This window comes from Agaricus bisporus (assembly GCF_000300575.1).
Source record: "Agaricus bisporus var. bisporus H97 unplaced genomic scaffold AGABI2scaffold_11, whole genome shotgun sequence".
NCBI classification, from domain to species: domain Eukaryota; kingdom Fungi; phylum Basidiomycota; class Agaricomycetes; order Agaricales; family Agaricaceae; genus Agaricus; species Agaricus bisporus.
This window is the reverse complement of record NW_006267346.1, coordinates 377,300-390,896: the sequence shown is the minus strand read 5'-3', so window position 1 is coordinate 390,896 and position 13,597 is coordinate 377,300. Positions and strand designations below refer to the sequence as shown.

General features: G+C 44.9%; 6 protein-coding genes across 6 annotated transcripts; 3 read left to right on the top strand and 3 right to left on the bottom strand.

Moving 5' to 3' along the window:
- Window positions 1–256: 256 nt before the first annotated feature.
- Window positions 257–2,049, top strand: AGABI2DRAFT_121583 (hypothetical protein; the record flags this gene model as incomplete). The annotated part of the gene is made up of 9 exons (XM_006455623.1): window positions 257–602; window positions 715–795; window positions 845–943; window positions 999–1,070; window positions 1,128–1,198; window positions 1,250–1,345; window positions 1,400–1,505; window positions 1,565–1,809; window positions 1,867–2,049. 9 exons carry the CDS (start codon window positions 257–259, stop codon window positions 2,047–2,049), a joined length of 1,299 nt encoding a protein of 432 aa, XP_006455686.1.
- Window positions 2,050–2,721: 672 nt separating this feature from the next.
- Window positions 2,722–4,342, bottom strand: AGABI2DRAFT_76625 (hypothetical protein; the record flags this gene model as incomplete). Its single annotated transcript, XM_006455622.1, has 6 exons — window positions 2,722–2,874; window positions 2,949–3,338; window positions 3,403–3,640; window positions 3,705–3,811; window positions 3,880–4,086; window positions 4,142–4,342. The coding sequence occupies 6 exons, from the start codon at window positions 4,340–4,342 to the stop codon at window positions 2,722–2,724; spliced, it is 1,296 nt and encodes a 431-aa protein (XP_006455685.1).
- A 1,986-nt stretch (window positions 4,343–6,328) lies between these two features.
- AGABI2DRAFT_153517 (hypothetical protein) lies at window positions 6,329–9,275 on the bottom strand (the record flags this gene model as incomplete). Its single annotated transcript, XM_006455621.1, has 8 exons — window positions 6,329–6,406; window positions 6,457–6,791; window positions 6,880–6,979; window positions 7,031–7,313; window positions 7,374–8,373; window positions 8,430–8,571; window positions 8,625–8,873; window positions 8,934–9,275. 8 exons carry the CDS (start codon window positions 9,273–9,275, stop codon window positions 6,329–6,331), a joined length of 2,529 nt encoding a protein of 842 aa, XP_006455684.1.
- Window positions 9,276–9,336: 61 nt separating this feature from the next.
- Window positions 9,337–9,845, bottom strand: AGABI2DRAFT_138699 (mitochondrial ribosome small subunit component RPS19). The gene is made up of 4 exons (XM_006455620.1): window positions 9,767–9,845; window positions 9,615–9,717; window positions 9,450–9,563; window positions 9,337–9,400 (listed from the first exon to the last, which is right to left on the bottom strand). The coding sequence occupies exons 1-4, from the start codon at window positions 9,813–9,815 to the stop codon at window positions 9,382–9,384; spliced, it is 285 nt and encodes a 94-aa protein (XP_006455683.1). The 5' UTR covers window positions 9,816–9,845; the 3' UTR covers window positions 9,337–9,381.
- Window positions 9,846–10,272: 427 nt separating this feature from the next.
- On the top strand, window positions 10,273–11,667 carry AGABI2DRAFT_180624 (hypothetical protein; the record flags this gene model as incomplete). Its single annotated transcript, XM_006455619.1, has 7 exons — window positions 10,273–10,527; window positions 10,575–10,758; window positions 10,972–11,022; window positions 11,054–11,200; window positions 11,266–11,358; window positions 11,438–11,584; window positions 11,634–11,667. The coding sequence occupies exons 1-7, from the start codon at window positions 10,299–10,301 to the stop codon at window positions 11,665–11,667; spliced, it is 885 nt and encodes a 294-aa protein (XP_006455682.1). The 5' UTR covers window positions 10,273–10,298.
- Window positions 11,668–12,667: 1,000 nt separating this feature from the next.
- Window positions 12,668–13,270, top strand: AGABI2DRAFT_145743 (hypothetical protein; the record flags this gene model as incomplete). Its single annotated transcript, XM_006455618.1, has 2 exons — window positions 12,668–13,161; window positions 13,201–13,270. 2 exons carry the CDS (start codon window positions 12,668–12,670, stop codon window positions 13,268–13,270), a joined length of 564 nt encoding a protein of 187 aa, XP_006455681.1.
- Window positions 13,271–13,597: the final 327 nt, after the last annotated feature.

The window sequence follows — 13,597 nt, the reverse complement described above, 5'->3', positions numbered from 1 at the left end:
CGAATCTGAATTGACTGGACCTGGAGATCTCCTTTCCGGATATCGAACTTTTGTCTTAGACGTCTTGCTGACTCCAAGCCAGAAATGAGGTCAATGAGAAACCCTCCGCACTGGAACACTATTTTGTCGCCCAGGATTGGCAGTGCTTGACTTAGCTCCCTTTCTTTACTCCCGTCTCTACCCAATAGCAGATAATGGGTGAGTACTCTTTTTTTGACTGTAAATCAGCGCTCAGAACGTTAAGCATCCAGTAGGAATGTTCTCCAAAATTACTGGCCAGTCTTCCGAAGCCGAGAAGGCAGAAAATGGTGGCACAACCACTCCTACTCGTGATACCGGTGGTCGTTCTGCGGATTACGATAGAGAAGCCAACCACGATGCTGCTCGTAGGAGCGATGGTACCACTGGTCAACAACACAGGCTCCCCGCTGGCACTGGCCCCGGTACGTCGGGCAAGCCTTCCTCTGAATCAGCGATGGAGCACGACCGGGAACGTGCTCGTGAGTACAACACAATCGCTGGACATGGTACGGATTCAGCCGCTGCACATGGAGGTGGTATGGCAGATACTCATCGAGATTATGCTCGGTTATCTTCAGGTGGTAAGTTGACCCTCTTGTGATAAGGGAAGCGAAAAAACCTGACCGTTTGATTGTCTAGATCGTATGTCTAGGTTAGATTCGGTATTGTAAACGTGCTGATATGCGATTCCAGGATATGTGGCTCCTTTGGTTGGTGTCACCAGCCGAGAAGGCAACGCTGAGAGAAGTTTGACTAAGGTCACAGTCAACAGACGTGTGTATCTCCGTTGAACTACCCAACTTACTACTCACCATTGTCTCAGTCCTCAAAGAATCTCATGAACGTGGACATTTGAAGTTCAGTGATCCCAATCTGATGCCTCCCGATGACAAGAAAGAGGAGAACACAGATCAGCTGAACCGTAAGTACTATCATTCTTTTGCTTTAGAAGCGCCTGATCTTCATTTCATTCGCAGCCGTCGTTCATGAAACGATTCAGCCGGAGGAGAATGTTGAAGTTCAGCGCGTGAAAAACATTGAGCGTCACAGTAAGTACCCTATACCATCCAACATCGAACTCAAATACGAGCCTTAAAATATCATAGTTCACCACATACAACACCATATTCAACCCGTTATCGCAAAGGAACAGTTGCATGAGTCTTACCGAGATGACGTATGTCTTCCAACATATTTTTTTGACGTCTAAAAGCTGAAAAAATGCTAGAAACATCCGACAACTACGATTCAAGAGTTCCACGGGAGTTTACCTGGGGACGATAACCTATTTGAAACACAAATGCGTGAACCCAAGAACGTCACTGTATGTTCTGATGTCGCGTATCATCTATTCAAGATTTCTGACAATCGGGAATAGACTCGACTCACGAAAGAGTATACCACAATTGACAAGGGTACTATAGTGCATGAGAACGTGCATCATCATGTCCACCACGTTATTCAACCCGTCATCCAGCAAAGGAGTGAGTTCTCTCGTTCTCTCGTCTTTTCCGACTTTGAATCCTCACGACTTCTTTTTCAGTCATCGAACGTGAAATAGTGCGATCTACCATTCCGATTCATGAAGTTAGACACGAGGCTCCTATTATCCATCAATCCGAGGCCCACAGTCCCGTCACGATGGACCATTTCCGGGACCACAATGGCATACTCACCAACGCTCTATCTGTAGACAAAGTTGGAGATATGCTTCTCCGCCGTTCACCTTGCAGCCGTACAGCGGAAGGTCCTGAAACTGATGTTGAAAGGGAAATTAAGGACAACGATGTGGGTTTATCTTCCTTTCTTTGGCTCACGTATTCGAAATGAAAGTTACTTACTCAGAACGAATTTCAGCGTAACATTACGGGTGCTACTACTGTTACTACTACATCTGGGCGACGTGGTTCCCGCCATCTCGAGAGTACCGCTGCTCCTACTCAGGATTATGGAGGAGCTGGACATGGCCACCAAGGTCGTCACGCCGGAGTAGAGACTGATGTTCCAGCGACCGTTACTTTGGCTTAAGCTGTGATATGTTTATAATTATAGTTTCCCTTTTCATTAATTGTCCTACCTTAATTGCGATCCAACTATCTTTAATAATCGTGTATTTTTCAAGTTTGTAGTACTTTACTGTTGTACTTAATGCGTTTCAATCATTGTAATCATTGTACTCGTCATCTTAATCGAGTGCATCAATTGATTGTACACCTATCAGAATCCTAATCAAATCAACAAAAGGGTCGCACCAAAAAAACCATGATTTCATTCGTTTCCTTTCTGTATATATTTGTTACAAGTAAACAACAAGCTTTTTGCATAGAAACAGGGAAGAGACATAGCGATAACGTAGTGCCAGGTGATAAAAATAAACCATGAAAGAAAGAGGCGGAGAGAAAGGGAATCACATAATGTTTCGGGAAGGAAAGAAAAAAAGGAAAATCATTCAAAAAGGTACGTAATACATAAACAAGGGAAACATACGTGGTTTCGGTTTGACTCGGAACCGAATCAGCGAGCCGGCATGCATATAAAACAATGGGGGGGGGGGTTGCATAGATATCGTCTCCCAAAAAAAGAAGGAAAAAGAAAAGAAGAGAGAAGAGAGAAGAGAAGTTCATAAATATGAAAACAACAAGAAAGCAAAGTTGAAAACGTCACTTGTGATTGAATTCGAGCCAAAAATATTGTTCACCATCAATACCTGCTCAAAGCGAACAAGCGATACAATACATTTGCTTCTTCAAAGCGCGAACAACGCAGTGTAAAACCCATCATTTCCGCAGAATCCACATCTGATGATGGGTCTACAATTTGGAGCTTTATGAGGGAATTGAAGAATCGACAGAGCTGATACGTCAAAAATAAAGGAGTTCTCAGTCAAAAGAACTACAGGAAGGATCGAAAGGAGGAATTAAACTTACGTTTTGGACTCCTTTCCCAAACCTATCATCACTAATCAATCCCTCCCTCTCCTCCCTCTCCGCTCTCTCCAACCACTGAATACATTCATGAATAAACCTTCCCAAAACCTCCACCCTAACCAAATCCGCAACAGTCGAATACCCAGGTACCTTGATAAACGCTTGATCCCTCAACAATCGACCTATCAAATCCATACTCGCAAGTGATGGTGGAAGGAATGGCAAGACATCAAGGAATTGTGAGATGTTACTATTATCATCCGATGCATTGTTTAATAAACCGACGAAGAGAGGATGTGCGATTGATAAGTTACGTGCGACGATCGGCGTCAAGTCGAGCGAAGTTATGATCCGCGAAGCAGTTACGTCGTTGATTAGGGGTAATAAGACCTAAAGGTCAAAGAAAGGTCTCTATTAGAGTCATCGAGGAGAAAAGATCCGAAACGCGACTTACGCGTTGCTCCGCGAGTGTCAAGGTTCTTTCTCGTGCCACAAGTAACAGTCGCATACCCTGCACTACACGTTCATTCCGCCTATCATCCTCGACCGTAATAGGTGATCTTGTAATAGGACTGAGTCTTGAAATAACATTCGTGGAAGGAGGAATATTCGTATTATTGAGGCTGGCAGAGGCACTTGAAGGTCTGTAGTTGTTTTGTTGTTTTTGAAAATATGAATATGTAACATCATATCTGTCAAAGGAAAACGAAGGTGAGAAAACAGAAAGGAAAAACAGAAGAAAGTGTTGAAACGTACAATTCAGCGGTACTATTATACAATTCATCATCCAGGGCTAAATTAACAGCTCTAAGCTTAGGTGGTAGAGGCGAGCGCGCCAAGGTGCTTGGGGAATAAGGTCCGATCTAGGAAGGTAGCGAAACAGATGTATTAGTCCATGAAGGAAGTGAGAGTGCTAAGCAAACGGACTCACATCATTTCCATCACCCTTCAGAATCTTCCATAAAACCCATACCAACTGCTCATTAGCACTCACACCTCCCTCATGCGTAACTTCAATAGCTTTATCTCTCTCCTTCACATAGGCCACATGCAAAACAGTCCGAAACGGGTTGATCGTAATCGGATAAGGCGCATATAACGAATAAAGGATAAAAGAAACCAGTATCCGTTGTGCAAGCTATATCAAACGTCAAGCAGCCGATACCAACAACTTTAGATAAGTAGACACTTACCTCTACACCACGACTCTGAGAATCCAACAAAGGCAATAAAGCATCCAAAGCCAATTGAAACCTCGCCGTAGGTTGGACAAGTTGAGTAAAAGCTTGAGCAGCGGTCGAACAAGGTAATGAATATCCTCTCGAAAGTAAGTGTGATACCGACGCGTGGGTTTGGTCCGGTTCCGAGATGATAGTATCCTTTGCTGGTTTCATCGTCATTCCTAATCCTAACCCTACATCCGCGTTGTTATTGATATTCGCGTTTGCCGCCCTTCCGGTAATCGTAGCATCACCACCTGCCTTACCAACATCCATGGGGTTGGGGGGAGAAGTGGGAGGAGAAGAAGCAGAAGCGTTGTTGAAACCGCCAGGAGGACCATTTCCACCACTATAAGGCAAACCAATCCCTATATGTAAAAAAAGCAACGCATTCACTTCAGCTTCCTATCAAAAAGAAAGAAAAATTGCGCGATGATAAAAGAAAGAAAAAAGAGCAAATCTAACCAGATGTATAACTTGACGACCCAGACCCTGTTTCGAAATTGCCATTGCCATTGCCATTACCGCTATTGTAGAAAGAAGTCGTTGGGTGAATCGTCGGATTAGTTCCTTCAAAAGACGACGAAAGCGATGGCGATCCTGTCATCTCCATTCCTCTCAACCGAGGCGACGTTCTAGTACCTCCACCAACACCCTGCGTTGATGATACCTCCATCGACGTCAAACTCGATGATGCTCCCGATGTCGCCAATCCTTTCCATTGCATCGTCTGTTGCTGCTGCTGCTGTGGCTGTTGCTGCAACAACGGACTCGACGACTGCACCAAAGCCGGAAAAGAAGAAGATCGTAAACCATCCGTAACAGCAGGAGTAGTCGCAGCATGAGCCTGCATTTTTATAGTCCAACGCACATATGTAAGAGATCTCGAAAGAAGTGGAAAGAAAGAAGAGAGTTTCTCTCTCGAGAATTCGAAAATATGGAGGGTAAGTGGGTTAGGAAAACGAAGCTTTTCAACTTGTTAAGCTTCTTTAATTTACAAAATAGTTTTTTTTTTCACTTGCTTTATTTACGATAGCGTGACACATATACACACATGTACACATTGTAACATTCATTGAGCCGGAACGGTTACGGAACGGAAGCTCTAGGCCTTACTCTCAAGTGCTGCATACCACAGCACATCGTCCTCAACCGGCCGTGCATTCCCCATTAAACATCTTTACTTACACACCCACGACCTCTGTACCTAATCAGATTAATTGGCATTCGCCATTGACCGAAGTCATCACATCGTAACCAGGCACCTCCCAATCCACTGACAGAACCCACTCCCACCCGGCGGCTTCTCACTCGGTGATCCGGTCCACTATCCGGCCTGACCAGGTTATTGAGTCTGAAATAGCGACGAGGCTGAAGACTGTTCTACTCGTATATATATTAGCTCGGTTCGATAAAAATTCGCTCATAATTCTGCACAGTGCTTTTGTCGGTTTCCGAAATTAAATGACCATATCATGATCATGATCATGATCATCAGCTCAAAAGAAAAGTGTTCCTCAATCATCGATTAAGCCGCATTAACTCCCTCAACCATCATCCCCATCATTAATTACATTCACAATGATCTCTTGGCAAGTATCAGCGGTGCACCATAACAGGAAAAATTGACAACCACCACATGAGTAGCAACGTGAAAGTGGTAAAGAAATTCCCAACTATTCTTTCTAGGGGGGAACATTCTCCTCTCTACCATTGTTTGATTTGATCATCACCACATTTACCAGGAAATAACAATAAAAAAAAAAACAAGAATCAAGAGACAAAGAGAACTAACGACAGAAAGAAAAAAAGAAAAAGAAAAAAAATCATATCTGTATATTAATACCAACTAAGCAGCTAACAGTCCTAAAAAGAAGAGGTAAAAACTAAGAGATATACACGCATCAGTTCACCCTCTCCTCCAGAAAGATGAATTATTACAGTTAGAGAAGGCGTGAACACGAAAAAAAAAAAGAGAAGGAGAGAGGAACGATGGAACGACGGAAACGCCAAAAACAAATTTGGGAATATCCTATGTATGATATATTCGAGTGGGGCTAATCGCGACCATGTAGGAGGTGAGAGAGAAGGGAAAGAGAACGATCGATGACGATGAGGAAGGGGGGATAACAACGTAAAAGGGATGAAATTTTTTCCACTTCATGACTGCCTGTTAGTCCTAAACCGTAATAACGGAGCCAGTCCCGTCAACGCACACGCCTTCTTCAAAAACTCATGCTAAAAAAAAAATTAATAAAATCGCCTCCCATAACCCAAAAAAGACTCACATCAAGCAACTCATTCGCCGTAGCCCTACTCGCCACATCCACACACAAACACACCGCCAAAAAACTCTTCAACTCCCTACTCAACGCCTCCGGCCTCTTCAACGTCGGCGTCCCATTCGTCGCAATCAAATACAACGCCTTCAACGGCTCCTCATCCAAATACGGTGGCTCATTCTCAATCATCTCAATCGCCATAATCCCCAACGACCATATATCCACCTTTGCTCCATATTCCTTTTGTTTCACTACTTCTGGTGCCATCCAATACGGCGTTCCCACCATCGTTGCGCGTTTGGATTTTTGATCGGTCAGTTTCGCGCAAAATCCAAAGTCGGCTTTTTATGCGTATATATGTATGGGGTAGGGTTTTTTGTTAAGTATGGGAGGGAGGAGGAGGGGTAAGAGAAGGGAGGTGTAACGCACTGATTTTGACGCGACCTTGAGCATCCAAGAGAACATTATCCGACTTGATATCTCGATGAATAATACTTTGACTATGAAGATGTCCCAATCCTTTACACGTCTAAAAAACCCCATTCAGCTCAGTTACTGATCCAAAACAAATCACACATACCTCAAAACAAATACTCGAAATCTGATCCTCCTCCAAGGTATTATTCTCAATAATGTCCGTCAACGCCCCACCCTCCATATACTCCATAACAACCCAAAGTTCCGTACTCTTCACCAGATACGATTCCAAAAAATTGACAATATTCGGATGTTGAGATTCCTTCATCACAAGAATCTCATTCACAATCAATTCTTTCCTCGGTTGATGCGCAAGATCCATTTCCTTAATAGCGATCTTCTTCCCCGTCGCCAGCGCTTTCGCCACATAGACATGCCCAGAAGCACTGGAAAATAAAACGCTTAAAAAAAAAAATCTCCCCATAACATTAGAAAGAACCACGTACCCTTGACCGACTTTTTTGATCTTGCTATACAACGTCTTTGGATCATCCTCCGACACGACCGATCTCAATTTCTCCATAATCTGAACCTCCGTCATCGCACTAATCCTCTTTTCCTTCGGTTTCGTCAACGCTGCTTCCGCAGCAGCGACACCACCACCAGGAGTAGGAAGCGGTTTCGGTTTCTCCTGTGCCTGAATCTGCACTTTCTTAGTTGGTTGTAAAGGTTGCACCTGCGGCGCCGATTTACTCTGTGCTACAAGTGGTGGTCGCTGTTCTTCCTTCTCCCTCTCACGTAACTGACGTTCTTGTTCTCGTTCTCGTTCCCTTTCCCTTTCTTGCTGTCGTTGTTGTTGAGCTCTTCGTTCTTCATCTCTAGCTCTCGCAATTTCTTCTCTCCTCTGTTCTTCCCTTTCTCTCCTCAAAGCTTCATCTCTCCGCGCTTGGTCTTCTTTCTCCTTTCTTTGTATTTCGGCTTGTCGCTGTTGTTCTTGATTCTGCTCTTTCTGGAGCAACGAATCTTCTCTTGCGGGGACTGGGAATGTGGATTGACTAGCCGCTGGTGGTCCCTGAGCTCTAGTGCGCGCTCTTAGGACATCTGGAGAAGGGGCGGCAACATCCTTCTGGACACCAGCAGGTACAGCGGGTGCTTGACGCGTAGCAGAAATGATAGGAGGCACAGGTGCCGCTCTCGAAGCCTGTGGTACATTGGATATCGACGCCGGGCTAGAAGTCGACGAAGACGAGGTCGAAGCACCTAAAGAAGGCAGAGGCGATCTCGAAGTACCAGGGCTAGCAGATTGACTAGCAGCAACATGTGATCCATTGACATGATGTGCTGCTGCTCGAGCTGCAGAAGACAAGTTCTCATATTCGAGAGATGCGAGACCGGGAGGGGCAGTGTCTTGTCTCTTGACGCCTGGTCTGTCGATGGCGGACAACACGGGCGGTTTGGCTGCAGCACCACCGAGACCGGTACCAGCGTTGAACCTGGCTGGAGGACCTGGACCGATTCAATTGAGCCAACGATGAGTATCCCTCCACGGAATGGAAGCTCACCCATACCGAGTTCATCCAATTCGCGTTTCTGGCGATCGGTATAAAATTCAAGGACATCGAGGACAGCTTGAGGATTTTTGGCATAATCCTCTTGGGTGATAGCCGAGTTTGTCAAGAGTTTATGCCATTGTTCTGGCAGGCCCTGGATAAGGGTTCAGGGAAGGTAAGGGACAAAATTGGAAAGGAAGGACTCACCGTAAAGTGGCCGGTGACGGAATCAAAGCCAACATGTACCTGATGAACGAAATTTGTGGGATTGCTGACCCCCATAAGGGGACTCCGAGAATAGATGTCGTCCTGCCAACCATATACTTCTTCGTCGTTCTTGAGGGAGAGCCAATACTTTTTGTCCTTTGTTTCGAGATAGAGGCAATAAGGCTTGACATCTGTGCGCTCGATATTGGCAATATCACGAAGCTGGATGGTGGTTTGTGTGGGCGATGACTGGGAAAAGACGGGGGGGATAAGGGAAAGATGGAGTGGAAAAGGACAAGAAGAACGTGCCTCGTTTCTATGTATGGACAGGGTCTGTTCTTTGAGGACGAGCCACTTGGCTTTCCACAGCCAACTGGCAAAGCCGTCCTCCTTTATGCTAGCGCTGCCGCTCCTGATGATTTGGGAGCCAGGAAAGTCATCAGAAGAATTTCCACGGGTAGGTGCGCTGCCGATCCCCCCGTTGGAATAATTATAGGATATAGAGGGGGCGGCGGCGGTGGTGAAGGAGGAGTTGTAGCCCGAGTTTGCGAGGGCGGTGCTGGTGTCGTTTGCGGGGCGGCGGGGGGGCTGGGGAGAGGGGGCAGGACGGGAGGGAGTGAGGGACGCAGGCGATACCTGAAAGTGGGCCATGGCTGGTTGGCGAGGCGGTGGGAGCAGAAAGAGGCTGCTCGGATCTCTCCGCACCCATCACTAAGGAGACGTAAATCTATTATCCATCTAACTACTACGATGTATTCTATTTGTTCTTCGTCGCTCTGCACAACCCCAGTCAGCATCACCCACACACTCACCGCACGCACGCACCTGTAGACGAATCGCTTCTTTGTGTGCGAAAACTCCCCTAGCTTGTGGCCCACCATGTCCTGTGTCACGACCACCGGCAGGTAGTCCTTGCCGTTGTGCACCATAAACTTCACCCTAAGCCCATTAGCCAACCACCACCTCTCTAACCCCACACTTTACACTCACCCGACAAAACTAGGAAGAATGGTACACGCCCGCGCCTTGGTTTTGATGGGTATATGGTTCAGCAACGCCTCCCGCAGATTCGGGAAGGCGACAAAGTACGGGCCTGCAGACGTCGAGATATGCGTGACACACCATTGTGACCAGCGACTCACCTTTCCAAGCGGACCGCGATGTTCTGAAAAGACTGAGCGTCGGCCTCATCGTGTTCTTTCTTGGACCGCAAAACCAACGTTTGGCCAGGGAGTCACAGTCATGTGACACTAGTCACATCCTGATCAATTCCGAACCTTAATTTAGCGGATGATTTACCCGAACCAACAACGCTAAGCGGCAATGGAGTCCTTGTGTACGATGAAATGAAGCGTCTCCTCTTCATGGAGAGCCTGGTCGCTTCTAGCTCCTCTCCTAGAACACCCATGCGTCGCCATAGCATGTTAATTATACAGGCTCCCACACCAACGAGTAATTCGTCCTATCCTTGTAGAGAGTCAGAAACGGATCATCCCAAATCCTATCCCCATGAATCATGAACCCTTGTTGTTCAGACGTCCGATCACCTCACTTATCGTTTCCGCGGCCACATGATCCTACCCCACTTAACACCTCCACAGACGGTCGATCACACCATAATGGGTACATACGGTCTCAGCCAAAGAATTCAGAAACATCCCCTCGACCAAAACCATGTCACTCCATCAGCGCGAGCATACTACCATTCGAACCGAATCAGCCGGCATCGCAAACGCACGTCACTCGCTCGACAATGTCCTCTCAGCCAAATCCAACCTTGAACAAACTTCATCTTGGCAGGTTGAAGATCCTGTCGATATTGGATGTGCACTTGATCTTCAGATAGGTGAACTTGAAGGAATGTTGGCTGAAATTACGGATGAGCGATTTGCTCGAATGATGGGTATGTAATCAATTTTGTTCTTGTATTGTTGATTAACTCGCTTTCAGATGAATCACAGCAGGATGATGAGAACGAGAACCGAAATACGGGGTTATTGAACTTTATAATCGACACGGCAGACAATATACTGGCTTCTCTGTTATCTACAAATGACACCCCACCTCCAACATATGAAAAGCACCGCATCAACGTCCAATCTAATTCCCCTACTCAACTCAAATTCGAATCGTCGTGAGTCAATTTTTTTTTCCTTTTGCCGAAATTACTACCCAATTCCTTTTTCCTTCTTACACTCAGGGATGTCTGTTTCCCTCTTCCTACTGAATCAAGGGCAGAGTCGCACTCGCCTGGTGCCATTGTTAGCAAAAATAGAAATGATAAACGAAGAAGGTTCTCACTGCGCATTTTTCAAAAGACTTTTAAAAAGCTGACCATCCAACCTAGTAGTACCAATACACTCCCCCCTCCCATACCTTCCGTACCTACAAAGTCAACGTGAGTTTCAAATCTCACTCGTTATTCATAGAGTGTTAAAAATCAATCTGCGTTTCAGTCACAATAAACTTGTTGGCTTAGGGTCTTCGAATCCTATATCGTCTTCGCCAAATCCATTTCGAGGAAGAGGATTTGTGAAATCTCAAGACGATTCGAATACTACTATAGATGATCTCAGGTGAGACATTATATTTTTACAATCCTATTCTCGAATTTTTCTTCACGACACATACACACACACAGTTTTTCTGCATTTCACGCTCTTCAAGATTCTGAAGCTTTCAAAACGTTGTTAAGTCGCAGCGAGAACAAGATCACTAGTGATGTCGACCGAGAGTGAGTTTTTTCTTTTTTTCGTTACTGCGCCCCGTTTTTGATTGAATCTTGTACATAGCAATCTATGGTTTTCTTTTAGAGAAGCCTTTGGGAACAATGTGTCAAAGGAGTTGCTTTGCGCTTTTGATATCTTGATTAAAGTTAGTTCAAATTCTGAACGTTCTGCAAAAGAAGTGGACAAATCTGGTTTGGGAGATATTGAGAAGGGGAAGACGCCATTGAGGAGGTAAGTATCATCGCTGAACCCTTTTGGTTAAAAACGTTTTGTTTATTAGATATATGCAGCGAATCACCACCACCTACCAGTAGAAGCCCATCCCCATTTACCGATTCCGATTTCGTTACAATCGAATCTCCTGATAACACTCAATCTCAGCAAAAGACTACCCAATCTCATAATTTCACTACATCTTTACAACCACCACCATACACTCAACATCAACATCAAACCTATACAAAAAGCGAACCCCCATCATCATCATCATCATCTCAATGCATCATCTGCGGGATCTCCCTCACAGTAACTCATCCTCGCGACTTGACGAATTCAATATTAAAAGCACCTTGTGGACATACATTTTGTTCTATATGTGCTGAATGGTTACTTGAAGCATATCTTCATGATGAATCTTTTCATCGTGTTCGATGTCGATGTAATGAATGTATTCCGAAGATTGATATTGAACGCTTTATTGCGGGGTATAGGAATGAAGAACAGAGGGAATGTACGTTGATGTTGTTTAGGGAGAAATATGATAGATACGATGCCACTCGTGGTGAGTGAAATTTTTTTTTTTGTTGTTGTTGTTGAGAAGTGTGGAAAGGTTGATAAAATGATTTTTTGGTGGTATTTCAGTTCGATGTCCAGGAGGGTGGATAGATAAGTAAATAGGACATGAATTTCTGGAGGTTTTTTTGGTTGTTGTTGTTATGACTCCTACTCAGCTAATTATAATTGAATTCCATTGCTAAAATTTCGATTATGAGCAATAAGGTATGAGCAAGAAAGAAGAGTCGAACCCGACGTTGTAACAATCGGCGACGCTCAGTATCCTTATCGTCATTATATGGGGCCATAGATAAAAATAGAACGAAGAACTTGCTGTGGAGGATGAAGTAGTACAGCCCCAATCACCACGCCTCGAAAGCGTTGAGAGCATTTCCCCATCTGTCATTTTTTGTCTGGTTCATGGCGCGATGTCGTCAGTTACTGAATCTAAAATCGCTCCGTGGTCCGAACCTTTTGCGTAAAAAAGAAAGCTGTAACACGAAAATCAAGAAGACCCTTATTATTAGTACTTGATCCTGCATGGCACCAGAAAGCCTACTTACCCCGAGCTCTTTTCTCACTCTTCCTCCTCTCTGCGTACGGCACAAGTGTTCTCAACTTCTACCTCTCTTTTTCATGGATCTCAATGCTCAACTTCGTAAGGAGGAAGAAGCTTTTGGTGATGCACGACAGATCATGGATGACTTCACCAAATTCTTGCGTAATGGAGGTCTAGACGTAGTCGGTGCCAATGCCTATGACCGTCAACAATGTCACGACAAATACGAATCTCTGGAAGTCATGTTACAAGCCCGGGAGTATGAACTTGATAATCGTGCTACATCATACTACGGCGGCAATCCTTCACCGGAGTCTGTAGAGTTGAATTTGGCGATTCTGCAGGATATTATATTGAATGCTGTATATTTTATGGTTCCTAGTAACGAGACGCGTAGGGTGATGAATTCGGGGAAACTTAACCTATTGTATTCTCGTGATCCTTCAACTCCATATGATAGACGATACCATAATCAGTGAGTAACTAAACTATCTTCAACTTGACTTGATGGTAGGCTGAACGGAAGACTTCGTATATCATTCAATAGGAACATCCCTCAATGGCTCAATTCATTACCGCGGTAAGAAGTCATTAGGATCTCGAGCGAGAGGTCACATCCGAGCCTGAGAGTTTCATTCCACAGGCACTTGTTTGAACCATATGATCATACTCCTCTATTAAACGCGAATGAAATACCAAGGTATTGAAGCAATACATATATCAAATTATTAAAAGACACTTAAATCAGGTTTCGAGGCATCGTATCCGAATAACGCATACTCCACCCTCTTCTCCACAAACTAGCACACCCTCGAGGTCCACACATGATCAGAGACATACGCATCAACGTTTCGACAGCGACGGAACCGTCCAAGCCACCAGAAGTGCATACGTGACCAGGTTATTCTTTT